Here is a 14,755-nt window from a genome sequence, read left to right as displayed (position 1 = left end):
CGGTGGTGCAGTTGTTAGCACTCGTGCCTCACAGCAAGAAGGTCCTGGGTTCAATTCCAACACCAGTCGACAGGTGTGGGACCTTTCTGTGTGGAGTTTGCATGTTCTCCCCGTGTCTGCATGGGTACTCCAGCTTCCTCCCACCATCCAAAGACATGCACTAATAGGTTAATTGGTTAACCTAAATTGCCCATAGGTGTGAATGTGAGAGTGATTGTTTGTCTCTATATGTTCAGCCCTGCGATGAACTGGCGACTTGTCCAGGGTGTACCCCACCTTCGCCCCTATGTAGCTGGGAAAGGCTCCAAGCGACCCCCGTGACCCTAGTGAAGATAAAGCAGGTTCAGAAAATGAATGAATGAATGAAGATGTAAACACTGTCATTCCGGAATTTTACTTTTTTCACTCAAAAACATAGAGAAAACTTTGGTGTTGACATTATTTATAAGTTCTTAACCTATTATTTATATTATTTTACCGGTCCGGCCCACTTTAGATCATATTGGGCTGAATGTGGCCCTTGAACTAAAATGAGTTTGACACCCCTGCTCTAAACCGTCCACAGTGTAAACATATGGTGCATGTGTACACCCTGGTGGACAAAACATCAGATTGAAAAGCAAGTTGTCATTGTAGTACCCCGCCAAGACAGCAGAGGACACCGCATTTTTGGGGTGTCGTTGTTTTGTAGTTTCGTGCTCAAAATTACCAACGAAGAAGAAGGCCCCTCAGCTGAGGAAAATGGCCGACGTTGAGATGGATATCACGTCCAGAAGAATGAATAATGGCAACGAACACGTGTAAGTAATTTAATTTCTCATAAGATGACCGACGTAATAGCGTTTAAGTCCAATCCCGAATTGATATAAAAATCGAACTGTTCTGTAAAATAGACGTACAGAGACTGGGGAAGTAGCTGCTCACATTGTTGCCGGGGCTAGCTTAATTACTTACCAACGGCTCGCTAACGTTGTTAGCCTACAAGCTAGTAGTTTAGCTCGCCTAGCTTTAACTTTCACCAAACGCATTCCGCGCAAAAGTCTGATTTTACTGCACTGTTGTATATTTCCTACATGGTCAACATACCGTGCATCCTGGCATTATCGTGTATTCCGCACTATAGTGTTAGGGGCGTCAGTAAATAGAGTAATAGTCTACCTGAAGATACTGCTAGCTGCAAGTTTGCTAGGAGTGCTTAGCACGCACGAGCTAATGAGAGAAAATCAGCTTGGCGGTCGCGCTCAGTGGGGAAGCAGAGAAGTTCACACTGGTACGACTGCAGCTGGTGTCACACTTAAAACAGCTTCGTATGTCTAAAAGCAGCGGATGGTTTTTCCATCATCACTGTTTAATGTTTCGCAGTTTTGTGGCTAAATGTTGTAGTTTACTTTACGTAACCGTACGCCAAGTCCTCAGTGGTAGGACCTGAAACTGATGTTGTTCTTAAATGACTAGAGTCCGTCTCTGATCAGGTATTTTAACATAGTACATTTAGTGTGAACGACATGTTTACTCATTTTTGTGGCTGTCTTATGCTCGTAGTGATAATTATTCATAAATATAAACATGACAAAGTACGTTTTCCTTCGTTTCATGACTGAATACTACAGAGATATAGTAGCTCTGAGAAAGCAGAGATTTTGGACTGATATCAAATATAATGAATGTGCACTTATTTCCTGTGGTTGCTTTTGGTTTACAGCCCCAAGTTCTCAGATCACATGTATAAGAATTACAGCTCAAAATCACCTGTTAAAGCTGTGGTAATTATTTATACTGATATGTTTTTCCTGCTTATCTGTTGTTATTATTATTTTTGTGTCGAATTTCAAAAAGTGCAGGTGTATATTAATACAACAGAGTTTAATTACGTGCTGACATTTTCTTGGTCATAATCCAAGAACTTAAAAAAAGTGGTGAACTCCCAAAAAATTTCACACGTGGTTGACTGGAAATTGGCAGTTGGTTTACTTTATTTGATAAAATAAGTATTGTGTGTCACTGAATGGTCACATGTTGACTTTTTTTCTTAAACAGGAAGCAGGATCTGGAAATTCATGAAAGAAGTGGAAATGAGGACAGTGGAGGAGTATCTGAAGAAGAAGAGGAGGAAGAGGTAAGCTGGATGGCAGTAATGTCAGTCATTTGCACGCTGTCATTACTAAAATGTGATTATCTGAAACTGTATCATTACTCTCTATTCTGCACATCACTGGTATTACGTTTGTGACATTTGGCAAGTTTTCATGGACGTTTAAGTAAGCATATTATGTAGTTTGTAATGTACACGCCTGAGGCTATGTTATATCTGTCAAGAGTGTGGGCATAGTTCTTGAATTCATGTTAGGAAATAAAGCTGATTTGTTGTGGTTTATCGAGGTGAACTGTCTAAACTATTGCAGTAATAACCTTTTTTTCTGTATTTTAGGAGGAGGCCGAGACTAATGGGGAGAAGACAGAAGAGACATCAAAACATCACAGTAGTGGTGGTAAACACAAGAGGAAAAAACATAAGCATCGTAGTAAGCACAAAAAGCACAAACATGCCTCTGATGAGGACAAGGACCGCAAACGTAAGCATCGGCATAAACACAGGAAACACAAACGTAAAGAGGGCACCTCTCCCTCTGGTGCTGCCATCTTTGGCTCTTCAAGCCACAGAAAAGTGGAATCCTCTCCCTCTTCTGGAAACCCAAGTCTGGATGACAGGGCCTTGCTAGAAGATTTGGAGAAACAGAGGGCCATGATCAAAGCTGAGCTCGACAGCCAGTTGATGGAAGGGAAAGTTCAGTCGGGCATGGGCTTGATCCTTCAGGGTTATAACTCTGGATCAGAGGAGGATGGTGATAGCAGAGTTAGAAATGGAGAACAGCGTCAGAGGGGCAGCTCAGGAAAACCCATTTCTCCCCGAGGGGGGAAAAGTGGGAAATCTAGACGGGACTCAACAGAAGGCAGTAAATCCAGCTCCAAGCGTCGTAGCCGGAGCAAATCTCCAGACAGGCCTGCAAAGGAGTCAAAGCAGGACAAGGTGACTAAAAGTACCAAGGAAGCAGGTGCTAAAGACAGAGGCCGTGGCAGGAGCAGGTCAAAAGAAAGAAAACACTCAGACAGCACTGATAGGTCCAAAGAAAGAACCAGGAAGTCTAACTCTCCTTCCAGCTGGAGAGCGGGAGAGCAGAAAAGCAGCCGCACTGATAAACGCACCTCTCCACAACGTGATGACAGACCTAACCAGGAAAGAGGGAGGCAGCGGTCCAGATCACCTGGGCGAGACCGACCAAGTCGCTCTGATGGAGACCGGGACAAACGGCCAGCCAAGTCCCCATCCAAGGACGCTTCATCTGGGAAAGAGAACCGGTCTCCGCATAGACGAGGACCACACAGCCCCACAAGGAAACGCAGTGCTTCTCCTCGCCACAGAGACACTCATCACCCATCAGCTAGTGCCTCAGACAGAACATCCAAACAGAGCCATTCTCCTTCCAGAACAAGATCCTCCCCAAGGAGAGGCCGCAGCCGCTCGCCAGACAACAGGAGGAGAGATGCTGACAGGCAGGACTCACCACTGAGGTTGGTAAACAGTTGTGTTTGTTTTACCTTTCACAGCAACAAAAGCTGAGTGTGACAGATGTGATGCCATATGCTTAGTGATAAACACCCAGCCATAATAAACACAGGCATTTGCTGATTCCCTGTTATGGTTCATTTGCATAATCTTTTTTTTTTTAAATGACTTTGTAGATGTCCACCTAAGTCTGTATCTCCTCTTTTGATTTTTTTTTTTTTTTTTTACAGAAAGCGCCCAAGGGCAGATCCAGGACCAGGCAGAGAAAGGTCTCGAGAAAACAGTCCTAGGTCAGTCTCTCGCCGCAGGATGAGTCGCTCACCTCTTAGACGGAGGTCACCGTCACCGCGTCGACGTTCCCGTTCATCCCCCCGCAGAAGGAGCAGGTCTCCACTGAGACACAGGTGAAGGCTTACTTTTCCCTAAGCTGCTTTCACATTTAAGTAGTAATCAATCAGGCATACAGGCACAATATTTTGTGCTTGTACATGAACTCTCAGGACAGTCACCTGGTCTATTTCCATGTGGACTTAATGTTACGTTGCCCAGACTCTGTTGGGTAGCTAGCTGGGTACAGTCTGATAAAAGTCTGGTATGACTCATTCAGATGTTTTTGTTGTTACATGCAGCTCCTCTATGTAATATCCAACACATTTGAGAGTAGCAGTACCTGTTTGAAAGCATCTCAACAAATACTTTGCTTCAATTATTGAGCAATGTTTAACAACTATATCCTGCAGATCTGGAGAAAGAGACCGGTATGGTAGACTGAGACAGTACCGACGCTCCACGTCTCGTGATCGGGAGAGGAGAAGACGGCGCAGCAGAGACGAAGATAAGTTTAAGGGAAGCCTTTCAGAGGGTATGAAGGCTGACCAGGAATCCTCAGAGGAAGAAGTGTGAGTAAAGCCAGACATTTGCATTACTCTGTTTCAGCAGGTCAAAAATGTTTGTCTTCAATACCGCACATGTGCAAGCATTGTTTATGAAAACTGAAGGTAGAATGTCATGTATTTATGTATTAATTTACACACGTGGGGCTTGACTGTGCACCTGTTATTAACAGTACATTATGTTCCGTGTTTTCTAAAGTCTTGTTTGTGCTTAAAGGTTGGAGGACTTTGATGGTGAAGAGATTGATGAAGAGGCTCTCATTGAACAGCGCCGGCAGCAGCGCATGGCCATTGTCCAGGTCAGCACATGACTGTTAATCCAGATCTGTTTCTTCAGATGTTTATAGATCAAGTCATGTTCTTTAGTCACAAATACTGAGGTTATAGTTTTTTTTACCCACCATACAGAAATACAAGGTTGTGAACGAGGATACCAACATGGTGTCAGAGCCCAGCAGCCCACAGAGCAGTACACGCAGTCGATCACCCTCACCCGATGACATCTTGGAGCGAGTTGCAGCAGATGTCAAGGAGTATGAACGCGAAAACCTCAACACATTCGAGGCCAACATCAAAGCCAAGCACAACCTCATCGCCCAGGAGAAAGACGGTAATGTCCTGGTCAGAACAATCAGATCTGTAGGCATACAAGGCCAACTGAATGAACCGCAATGTCACTCATGTTCTTCGTCCTGAAGACTCCTTTAGGATGGGCTGCATTTGTTGTGACAGCTCATCCTCGTCTAGAAAATGTTAATACGCTTGTGAAAACCCTGAGGTCACATGCATGTTACAGTAAGTGCAGTGAATGCATTTAGAGGTATTTCTCAACAGTAACATCTGGAAATGGCAGACATTGTTCCTCTCATTTCTGCCAATCATGTTGGCCATAATAAAGCTTAGCTCATGATGGACACTTGTGAGAAATAGGCTCATGCTAGTTAAATTAACTGAGCTTTAATATCACCTCTAACATTGGCATTCTTTACAATGCTATGCCAATAACATGACCATTGTGTTCATTGGGCCAAAGGGTAACAATTTATGGAGACCTAAAATACTAGTGGCTTGGTTTGTGTGAGAGATGTAGAACTGTTTGATGCAGGGATTTTAATTTTGTTTCTTTTTGTCATGTGTTCATTCAGTTGCTGGCTTGTAATCCAAAGCCTGGTTGTCTCTGCCACCTGCAGCATATTTTGATCTCTGCAGAGTATGTGAATCAAACACATGTTCCAGATATTCTGTTTTACAACATGCTGGATGCCTGGAAAGCGAAGTTCGGTTTTTATTACTATTATTGTTGTTGTATCTTTGCAGGAGCCAACCCAAAGAAGCCCTCAGCCCCAGACATGTTTACAGAGTCAGATGACATGTTTGCTGCTGACTTTGATGTAAGTATCTTCAAGGATAGGATACAGACTTCAGGACTATTTTACTGTCAAATAATATTTTATGTTTTAGTATCCAGGTTTTACAGACAGTGGGCGATAAAATAATATTACAAAGTCTTTGAAGACTTTTGGCAGTCTTTATCGGGCCACTGACTTCATTGTGGATGGTTTCTGCAGAGTGCCAGGATGAGAGCAGCAGGTGTAGGGAAGGACTTCAAGGAGAACCCCAACCTCAGGGACAACTGGACAGATGCCGAGGGTTACTACCGTATGTGCTGCTTTTCTTACCATTATATCTTCTCTGGAGTCTCTCAGGCCAGTGTTTCCATGGGTCCTTCAAATATTAAATCTAGTGATCTGAATTTTAGGCTTTGAAGTCATAGTTACGCTTTTTTAAGTTGTATCACGTACATAATCTTAGGTCGTTTTCACACTAATGGTCTCAGATCGATTAAGGTCGCAACATTCAGCTGGTCCAAATTCACTTTCACACTGCATTTTATCAAACGAACTGAACCTTTTGAATAACGTGTTCCTCTCCTCACCTTTATTGGCACTGCATAAAGTACGAAGACAAGACAAACAATGAACATGAAACCTCACTCATCTTTTTGTTAAAGGGGTCATATTTTGCTAAACCCACTTTTATTAGTCTTTGATTCATTTGTTTATGTATTTGGACCCTAATAGTTCAAAAAGTTTGAATTTGAACCCTCCAGGTGCTACAAAGCTATATTTCTAATAATTTTGGCAAAAATCAAGTGGATTTCTATAACCCCTTTCAATTCCTGCTTAATTTGCCATGTTTTACAACTAGTTACGTCCCTACATTTGCACATATAAGGTCAAGACTTCTGACAAACATTTCTCCTATCCATCCCATCCATCCATTATCCACCGCTTATCTGGAGCCGGGTCGTGGGGGCAACAGTCTAAGCAGGGATGCCCAGACTTCCCTCTCCCCAGACACCTCCTCCAGCTCTTCCGGGGGGACCCCGAGGCGTTCCCAGGCCAGCCGAGAGTCTGTTTTATGTGTAATACATTTCTCCTAGTACGCCATAATTGTTTATCAGCAGCAGTGGTTGTAGTAAAAACAAAAATATATCCAAACTTCAAGCTGATTACCTAAAATGTTCAGTTGTTGGTTGTATTAACAAACACTTGTGGCTGAACGGGACAGAAAGCTCGGTCAACAACCTGGAGATTGTGGGGTGTGAAGTGGCTCATTTGGATTTAAAGGACCAGTGCTCAAAACAACCTTTCTGGTGTCATTACTCAGAAATAGGGTTGAAGATGGACCTGTGGAGTTAAATTAATGAAGAATTCAGACCCAAGCAGAGCATTTACAGTTTATGTAGACCACAGGTAAATGTTTTTAATATGCATAATTCGTTTAAAAAAAGCAAAATATCAGTCCTTTAATGCAGGACAACTTCCATTTCCACTACATGAAAACAAAACATGAATGTGTTGTAGTCTGGAGCGAGGCCTTTGTTTTTAGGCTGACCAGAGCTCGATTCTTTGATCCACATCAGAGTTGAATTGCACATTCACACCTCCCCAAACGAACCGGGCTACCCAAAGAAATGAACAAAATGGTGTAGGTTGATGAAATGGTCTGTTTAAAGCTGCTCTGGTGTGAAAGTGCCTTTAGTGCTTGGATTACCTGCAGTAGATTGTGAAAGGGACACAGGAGAACTGGCACAGGAGCAAAGTAATGAAGTTCTGGAGACAGGGCCAGCCACAAAAACCGAACAGGAAAATCAGTATCTGTTGAGTGTTCAATACATTTAGAATATATTTTCTGAGACAGCCTTCTTCTCTGGTACAACATTTTGTCTGCTGTGGAACATACTTAATATTCATTCAAATAAGCTGCCCCCTGCTGCTTCAGTGTGTTGTTAGATGTACAAAAGACTGACTGAAAGTGAATCTGTGACAATATTCTAAATGTAGCATACACTGAAAATGAGGCAGATTCTTTTAGGTGGGTCTTTTTAAGGTGACATCAATACTGTTGTTACTGTTGACAGCAAAACATTACAAACAAGTGCTGGTTCTTCTGTGTCCCTCTAAAATGGGACAGATCTGACCATGACTCACTGCAGGTAACACACTGATTGTACATTATGCAACCCTACTTCCCAGAAAACATAACCATCCCTTTAAAATGACTTGAACAGGACTTTGACTTGGCTCTAAAATGGAATAGATTATGAACTTGCGATTACTTTTAGAAAATGGCTTTAGATGCTTTAGTCTCAGGCCCTAATTTGGCTTTGAAAGATATTTAATTTAGTCTTTTTGTAAAGCATCAGTAACCATGCAGAGCCCTTAATAATTCCAGTGCTGTTCATGGGCTAACGAGGCATCCTCTCACCAAATAATATCTACTTTAAGAAGCTAGGGTTATGAATAGTATCAGTTATGTTACTTTGATCTAAAAAGGATAAAAGCTACATCTGGCTCCGGAACAATTCATTACTGCTTAGTTAAAGGCTGTTGAAAACAATGAGTTATGCAGGAAAATAGTAAAGTTGCAAAGGTTAGGTATGAAGATGTTAGAATTTCACTGGAAGTTAGAAAACTGCCTCAAAACGCTATCACCCATTATTCTTGCATATTCACATTGGATACATCAGCAAAATCTGCATGATCCATTCTGCTCTAACAACTGGATGTTAAATCTCACCCATAATGGACTTAAAAAGTCTTACCAATTCTTCACTTTAAACTATTGGAACCTAAAGAAACCTGGAGTCGAGCCTCTAATTTGTGCTCGGTTTTATTATTATTATTATCATCATTATTATTTTTATTATTATTACTTCATCCATGTGCTTGTATTTGTATTTGTCCTGGAGTGGATTTGTCAGCGTCTTCTTTGTGGGTTTGTTTCAGGTGTGAACATCGGGGAGACGCTGGACAAACGCTACGACGTGTACGGCTACACCGGACAGGGAGTCTTCAGCAACGTGATCCGAGCCAGAGACACGGCCAGGGCCGGCCAGGAGGTGGCAGTCAAGATCATCAGAAACAACGAGCTCATGTGAGTCAGAGTTCTGTGTATTCAAACACGTTATGTACAGGCTCTTCACTTTGGGTTGATTAAAAATCTAAATGTTCTACTCTCAGGCAGAAGACCGGTTTGAAAGAGCTGGAGTTCCTCAAAAAGCTGAATGACGCTGATCCCGACGACAAGTTCCACTGCCTTCGCCTCTTCAGGCATTTCTACCACAAACAGCATCTTTGTCTGGTGTTTGAGCCTCTCAGGTATCCATACGCTAAAGCACCAATTAACATGTGTTGTTGCTGTTGGGTCTCCTGTTGACAAACTCCTGTAATTTTTTTTTTTTTTTTTTTTTTACACAGCATGAATTTGCGAGAGGTATTGAAGAAATACGGTAAAGATGTTGGGCTCCATATCAAGGCCGTACGCTCCTACAGTCAACAGCTGTTCTTGGCGCTCAAGCTGCTCAAACGATGCAACATCCTCCACGCTGACATCAAACCAGATAACATCCTGGTATGACTTTACTCACTCAATTAAAAAACAGGGTTTCCGCGGGGTCTTGAAAAATCTTATAAGTCTTGAATTTACAAATCTGCCTTCAATACCATAATAAAAGTCTTTAAAAGGTTTTAAATTTGATATGGAAGGTCTTAAGTTATGTTGCCATAAACTTGTTGGCTGTATTGTGTTTAAATGTGTCTGGAAAATGTCAAAGCTGCAAAGACAGTAATGTTAGTCGATTCAGTTCCACCTGTTCCAACCTGATAGTCTATTATTGATTTTATATTGTATATTTATAATTTATTATTGAAATTACGAACCAATTATCATTAACTTTGCAGCCCCCAGTGAGAAATAATCACAGAACATTCAGCCCAACACATGCGCAGCCGTTAGTCACCCATGGGTTGGTAACCCAAGAAAGCTGACCGTGGGAACTTTAAGGGATGACTCACAAGTGAAAAGTAAGCATGAGGAGATGTAAACTAAAATCAGGTTCAAGTCAAAGTCAAATCAAGAGGAAGTGCACATTTAGTAACGCCTGGTTGGAGAGAAGGTCATTCTTGACCTGGTTGACACGAGTTTTCCTAAATTCTAGAAGCCACAAATTTTTGCCATAATGGCTGTGAAATGGGCTTTAACTTCTGTTCTAAGTTGTCTTAAAAGGTCTTAAAAAGACTTAAATTTAACTTGTAAAATTGGAACCCTGAAAAAAACTGATTAAGTAAAGTGTGGCCAGTGACGAAATATGTCTGTTTTCTGTTTCCTTCCAAGGTAAATGAATCAAAGACCATATTGAAGCTGTGCGACTTTGGTTCTGCATCACATGTCGCTGACAACGACATCACCCCGTACCTCGTCAGCAGATTTTACCGAGCTCCAGAAATCAGTAAGCCGCCTCAACTCCTATAAACCTCAGAGCAAAACCATAACTCGGCCCCTTAAAAACTGACTCCCATTTTCTTTGTCTCAGTCATAGGAAAACCATATGACTACGGCATCGACATGTGGTCCGTTGGCTGTACTTTATATGAGCTCTACACCGGTAAGATCTTATTTCCCGGATCTTCCAACAATCACATGATCAAACTGGCCATGGACCTCAAGGGAAAGATGCCCAACAAGGTAGCGTTGCATCATTCAGTTCCTCCACTTACTGCTTCCTTGTCCTAGATGAAATATGGAGTTGTTGTTGTTGTTCCACGCAGTGTTCCAGAAGTTGTGGCTGATGCAATACTCTGGTTTTCTTTGCACAGATGATCCGTAAAGGCTTGTTCAAAGACCAGCACTTCGATCAGAATCTAAACTTCCTGTACATTGAAGTCGACAAAGTGACAGAAAGGGTATTGTGGTCCTTCTCACATCCTTCTCCCATGTCATTGTATTTTCTATTTAGATTTGAGGCATTAACTATAGTTATTTTGAGTATTTTTTATTTAGTTTTAACATTGTAGTTTTTGCAATTATTGATTTACAGAAGCTGAAAAATTTAAGGAAATATTTATAAAGGTCATACATTGTACAAAAGCGTTATTTTACACAGTGAATCATTAACAAGATGAAAACAAATAAACAAAGTCTGTTTTATGTGTAATACCAACTAGTTTTAGATTAGATTAGACTTTATTGATCCCTCAATGGGAAAATTCAACAGTCAAGGCAGCAGCAGAATAAAGTGCAAGAAAAAGTGTCCATGTATAAAGACAGTACAAAAAAGCTACAATATAACAAATAATAGGAGTAAAACCTATACACATATTACAGGGTTCATAGAGGTGCTTGGAATCCATGAAAATGCTTGAATTTCAATGTTGTGTTTTCAAGGTCTCAAAAATACTTGAATTTCAATTTAAGTACTTGAAAGTGCTTGCAATTATAACTCTGTGATGTGTTTTTTTGTTGTTTTTTTTTTAAATATTAACTCAGGCCAAAGATACTTACAGAGGGGCGATACATTTTGGAAAAAAAAACAACTTTGTCAAAAAAGAAAATTAGTGGGTGTTCTCAGGTCGACTCCAGGTACATTTTTGTCTTAATCTTTGGTTCGGTTGTGAGTGTCCCTGAAGAACTCCAAGTGGCTTCCTTTTTTTTTGGATAAAACTTTGTGTTCTTTAATGTCTAAACTTTTTTCTATAATGAAACACAACTTTAGATGTTTATAGCATAATACACTGTACATCATTGTGATAAAGAAGTGAAAAAAAAAATCATGAGTATATGCATTGTAAATATGGGTTTTACCCCTGTGATAAGGTGCTGTGTTGGAAAAATTTGAAAATGACCCTTAAAAGTGCTTGAATTTGACCTTGAAAAATGTGTGTGAACCCTGATATTGGCAACATTGTAGTTCCATTGTAGTTTTTTTTTGGTTTTTTGGGTTTTTTTTTTAAACTGTATTTTTATCTACAATTTTAGTTTTTGGCTAAAATTTGCTTAGAGGTCTTATTTATGTCTTTGTGCATCAGAAATCAATATAAGTGAACCCCCAAAGGAACTTTGTGTTGGTAAATGCAAGTTATGCAAATTTACAGGATTTCAGTTCTGTTGCAATATGTTGATGGTCATATGAACTATGTTTTCAGCTCAAAAATGTCCAATTTCATCACAATTAATGCTATATTTTCATGTCACAAATGACCAAGTTATATTTGAACTGAATTTACCGGAAAAACAAATATTGTATTCTTTTAGATTCCCCAATTTTCCTTCCAAGATTATATCCTACATATCATGTTTTATTTTTACAGGTTACAATATGGAGTATGGTGCTGATCCATCCTGCTTATGTTACACCAATACATATATTAAGAATGTCACACGTCACTTTTTAAATCAACAGTTTTCTAATAATAAGCATTTTTATAGAGAAATAACAATTCTAAATTGTTATTTACTCTTTAGTATGATGATAAACTATACAATAAATAATTCTGATCCAAGTTTTTGCACAGGGATCATTTGTGGAAACGGTGACATGGCTGCCGAGCATCAGTATGATGGGATCTGTAACAACCATGTCACATCCGTCCACTGACACATTTTGTGTTTTTGTGTCAGCTGTTATTGTTTTAGATCCACAATACTAACATTTATGAAGAAGAGGAGAATTAGCAATAGCAAGTCTATAAGTTTATTCCTAATAAAGTACTGGTACTGACCAGATCATCATGGGTAATGTCACGTCCGTCCACCGGCAAAAGTTTTCACATACACGTGCTATTCAAAATCCAATATTTCTGAAAATAGATCTTCCACTGTCAAATAATATCAGTCGTCTGTGCACAAATGTATTAGCATTATTTCAACACAGTTCTATGCATTTCTTACAACTTTTTTTTTTCTTTGACAAAAATGGCCACTCATTTGACCCCCTAAGTAAATTTTAGCCGTTTTAGTCTTGACTTAATATAATGTGAGAATATGCAGAAGGATTTTTTTGCTATAATATTCTGATTTCCACTGTTTTGTTTTGTTTCGTTTTTTCTTCTGGCCCCTCAGGAGAAGGTGACGGTGATGAGCACCATCAACCCCACCAAAGACCTGCTGGCCGACATGATCGGCGGCCAGCGGCTACCCGAGGACCAGAGGAAGAAGGTGATGCAGCTGAAGGACCTGCTGGACGGCACCCTGATGCTGGACCCGGCCAAACGCATCAGCATCAACCAGGCTCTGCAGCACCCCTTTATCCAGGAAAAGATCTGACACATGCCGTAAACGCCACACAGCTCCCAGAGCGGACAGAGAAGCGACCACTAAACCAGCTCTGACAGGGACTCTGCAGCCGACACACACAGACTTCTACTCAGAATGTCTCTGCTTTCTGTTCTTCCTCAACTCCATTTTGTTTATGGATACATAGTTGTGTTTTATTGTAAATAGATCATTATACTGGTAGCCACCCTCGAAAACATTGATTTCTTTCTTCTTTTTGTTTTTTTTTTTTGCAATTATCTTTGTAAACCTCCTCATACCCAGCAATGCAGTTCTGAACTTTTTTTATTTAACTCGCATTGGAGTGACAGATGTTTAAAGAAAAGCTATAATTCCTGTAAATACTGTACGTCTATTGCATTAACAATCTTAAGCAGCAGACAGTTGGGTTTTGTTGTAGTTGCAGATGTCGAAATACATCATTTCTTTTTTAACTACATTGCTCATTGTGGGGCGATGCATGCTTTTGAATGTGCACACCGTTGTGCTCTAGATTTCTGTGGTGCAGGCCTGTGTAATGCTCTGTATATGCATCGGTGTCCCACGTTGTCAGCACCCCCCCACCCCCCCTTTATCCCTGAAGAGAATCCCAGGCCTCGAGGTCTAAACTGAAGGAATAGATGCATATTATGTACCCCTTGATTAAAAGAAAAAACCCTCTTTATTTTAAAAGCAGGAAGTCATTGTTTTCTGTTGCTTGACATTTCCATATTTTCGTCCCCCCACCCCCCACCCCCCATCCCCTATGCCCCTCCCCCCTCCAGCACTATGGCTCGCTCCTGGCTCTAAAGGCTCTCTGATTCAAGTGCCTCCTGAATGAGCCTAATGTGTAACAACACCAAACAATGCTGGTCTGTAGAAGCCACACCTGTGACCCTCTAATCTCATTGTTGTATATAGTCCATAATTTACTGTCAGCTCATGTACGATTTATTTGTTTTTTTTTTTCCCCATTCTGTGGTTTAAAAAAAAACAACCTTGTGATTTCAATAAAGAATAGTTGTGGAAACGCTGCTGAAAGAGCACCTTCAGTATAATAAAACAACTTTTTAGTAATAAAATGTTTCCTATTGTACACCAATACCCCCGTTCTTCATTTTATCCCCACATTGTATTGTTCATCAGTAGTTTGACCTCTTGTAAATCTGTTAGAAACTGTTTTTGGAACATATTCTCAGTTCTCCAAAGTCCAAACAGGACCGGATTTGACCCTTAAACCCCACTAAGGTTCGGATAGCCGCAACCTCAGTGCACCCAGAGTAAAAAGGCTCTATCTTGTATCCAGTTGGAACAATTTACAGCTCTCAACTCTCCCTCTGCAGTGGAAAGTCTAACTGTACTCTTCATTTCCTTCACATGATTACACTTGTGTTGAGCTAAAAAGTATAATGGGAAACTCGCTCTGAAAAGATTCCCATTTTTCTCCATCTGGAAAGTTAGGGCATGATGCAAGTGCTCTCTGTGCTTGCAAAGAACGCACTAAAAGGACTTGTGATGAGCACTGATGGGCCGTCAGCCTTAAGGGTCTGTAAATGTGTGTGGGAAGTGGAATGACCGGCTGTAAAGATGTGACCGTATATGAGCACCTGCTGGCTTTAATCTTGTGGTGGAGAAGAGGCTGGACTGCTTCTTTAAATGTGAATATGTAACCAAACAAGTCATTTAGGAGCATGCCATCTGA

The 14,755-nt window shown here is 40.8% G+C and overlaps 1 protein-coding gene across 1 annotated transcript; it reads left to right on the top strand.

Moving 5' to 3' along the window:
* Window positions 1–685: 685 nt before the first annotated feature.
* On the top strand, window positions 686–14,155 carry prpf4bb (pre-mRNA processing factor 4Bb). The gene is made up of 16 exons (XM_030123290.1): window positions 686–800; window positions 2,038–2,116; window positions 2,429–3,570; window positions 3,796–3,969; window positions 4,306–4,464; window positions 4,676–4,757; window positions 4,867–5,068; window positions 5,776–5,849; window positions 6,027–6,117; window positions 8,751–8,898; window positions 8,985–9,122; window positions 9,222–9,375; window positions 10,138–10,252; window positions 10,337–10,488; window positions 10,620–10,706; window positions 12,862–14,155. The coding sequence occupies exons 1-16, from the start codon at window positions 742–744 to the stop codon at window positions 13,063–13,065; spliced, it is 3,060 nt and encodes a 1,019-aa protein (XP_029979150.1). The 5' UTR covers window positions 686–741; the 3' UTR covers window positions 13,066–14,155.
* Window positions 14,156–14,755: the final 600 nt, after the last annotated feature.

Source organism: Sphaeramia orbicularis, chromosome 20 (genome assembly GCF_902148855.1).
Source record: "Sphaeramia orbicularis chromosome 20, fSphaOr1.1, whole genome shotgun sequence".
NCBI lineage: Eukaryota > Metazoa > Chordata > Actinopteri > Kurtiformes > Apogonidae > Sphaeramia > Sphaeramia orbicularis.
The sequence above is the reverse complement of the archived record's forward strand: the minus strand, read 5'-3'. Positions and strand labels throughout refer to the sequence as shown.

Coding starts and splice junctions, on each gene's coding strand:
- prpf4bb (XM_030123290.1), top strand. CDS start 742: ATGGCCGACGTTGAGATGGATATCACGTCCAGAAGAATGAATAATGGC. Junction 4,465..4,675: donor GAATCCTCAGAGGAAGAAGT/GTGAGTAAAGCC, acceptor TTGTGCTTAAAG/GTTGGAGGACTTTGATGGTG. Junction 5,850..6,026: donor TGTTTGCTGCTGACTTTGAT/GTAAGTATCTTC, acceptor TGGTTTCTGCAG/AGTGCCAGGATGAGAGCAGC.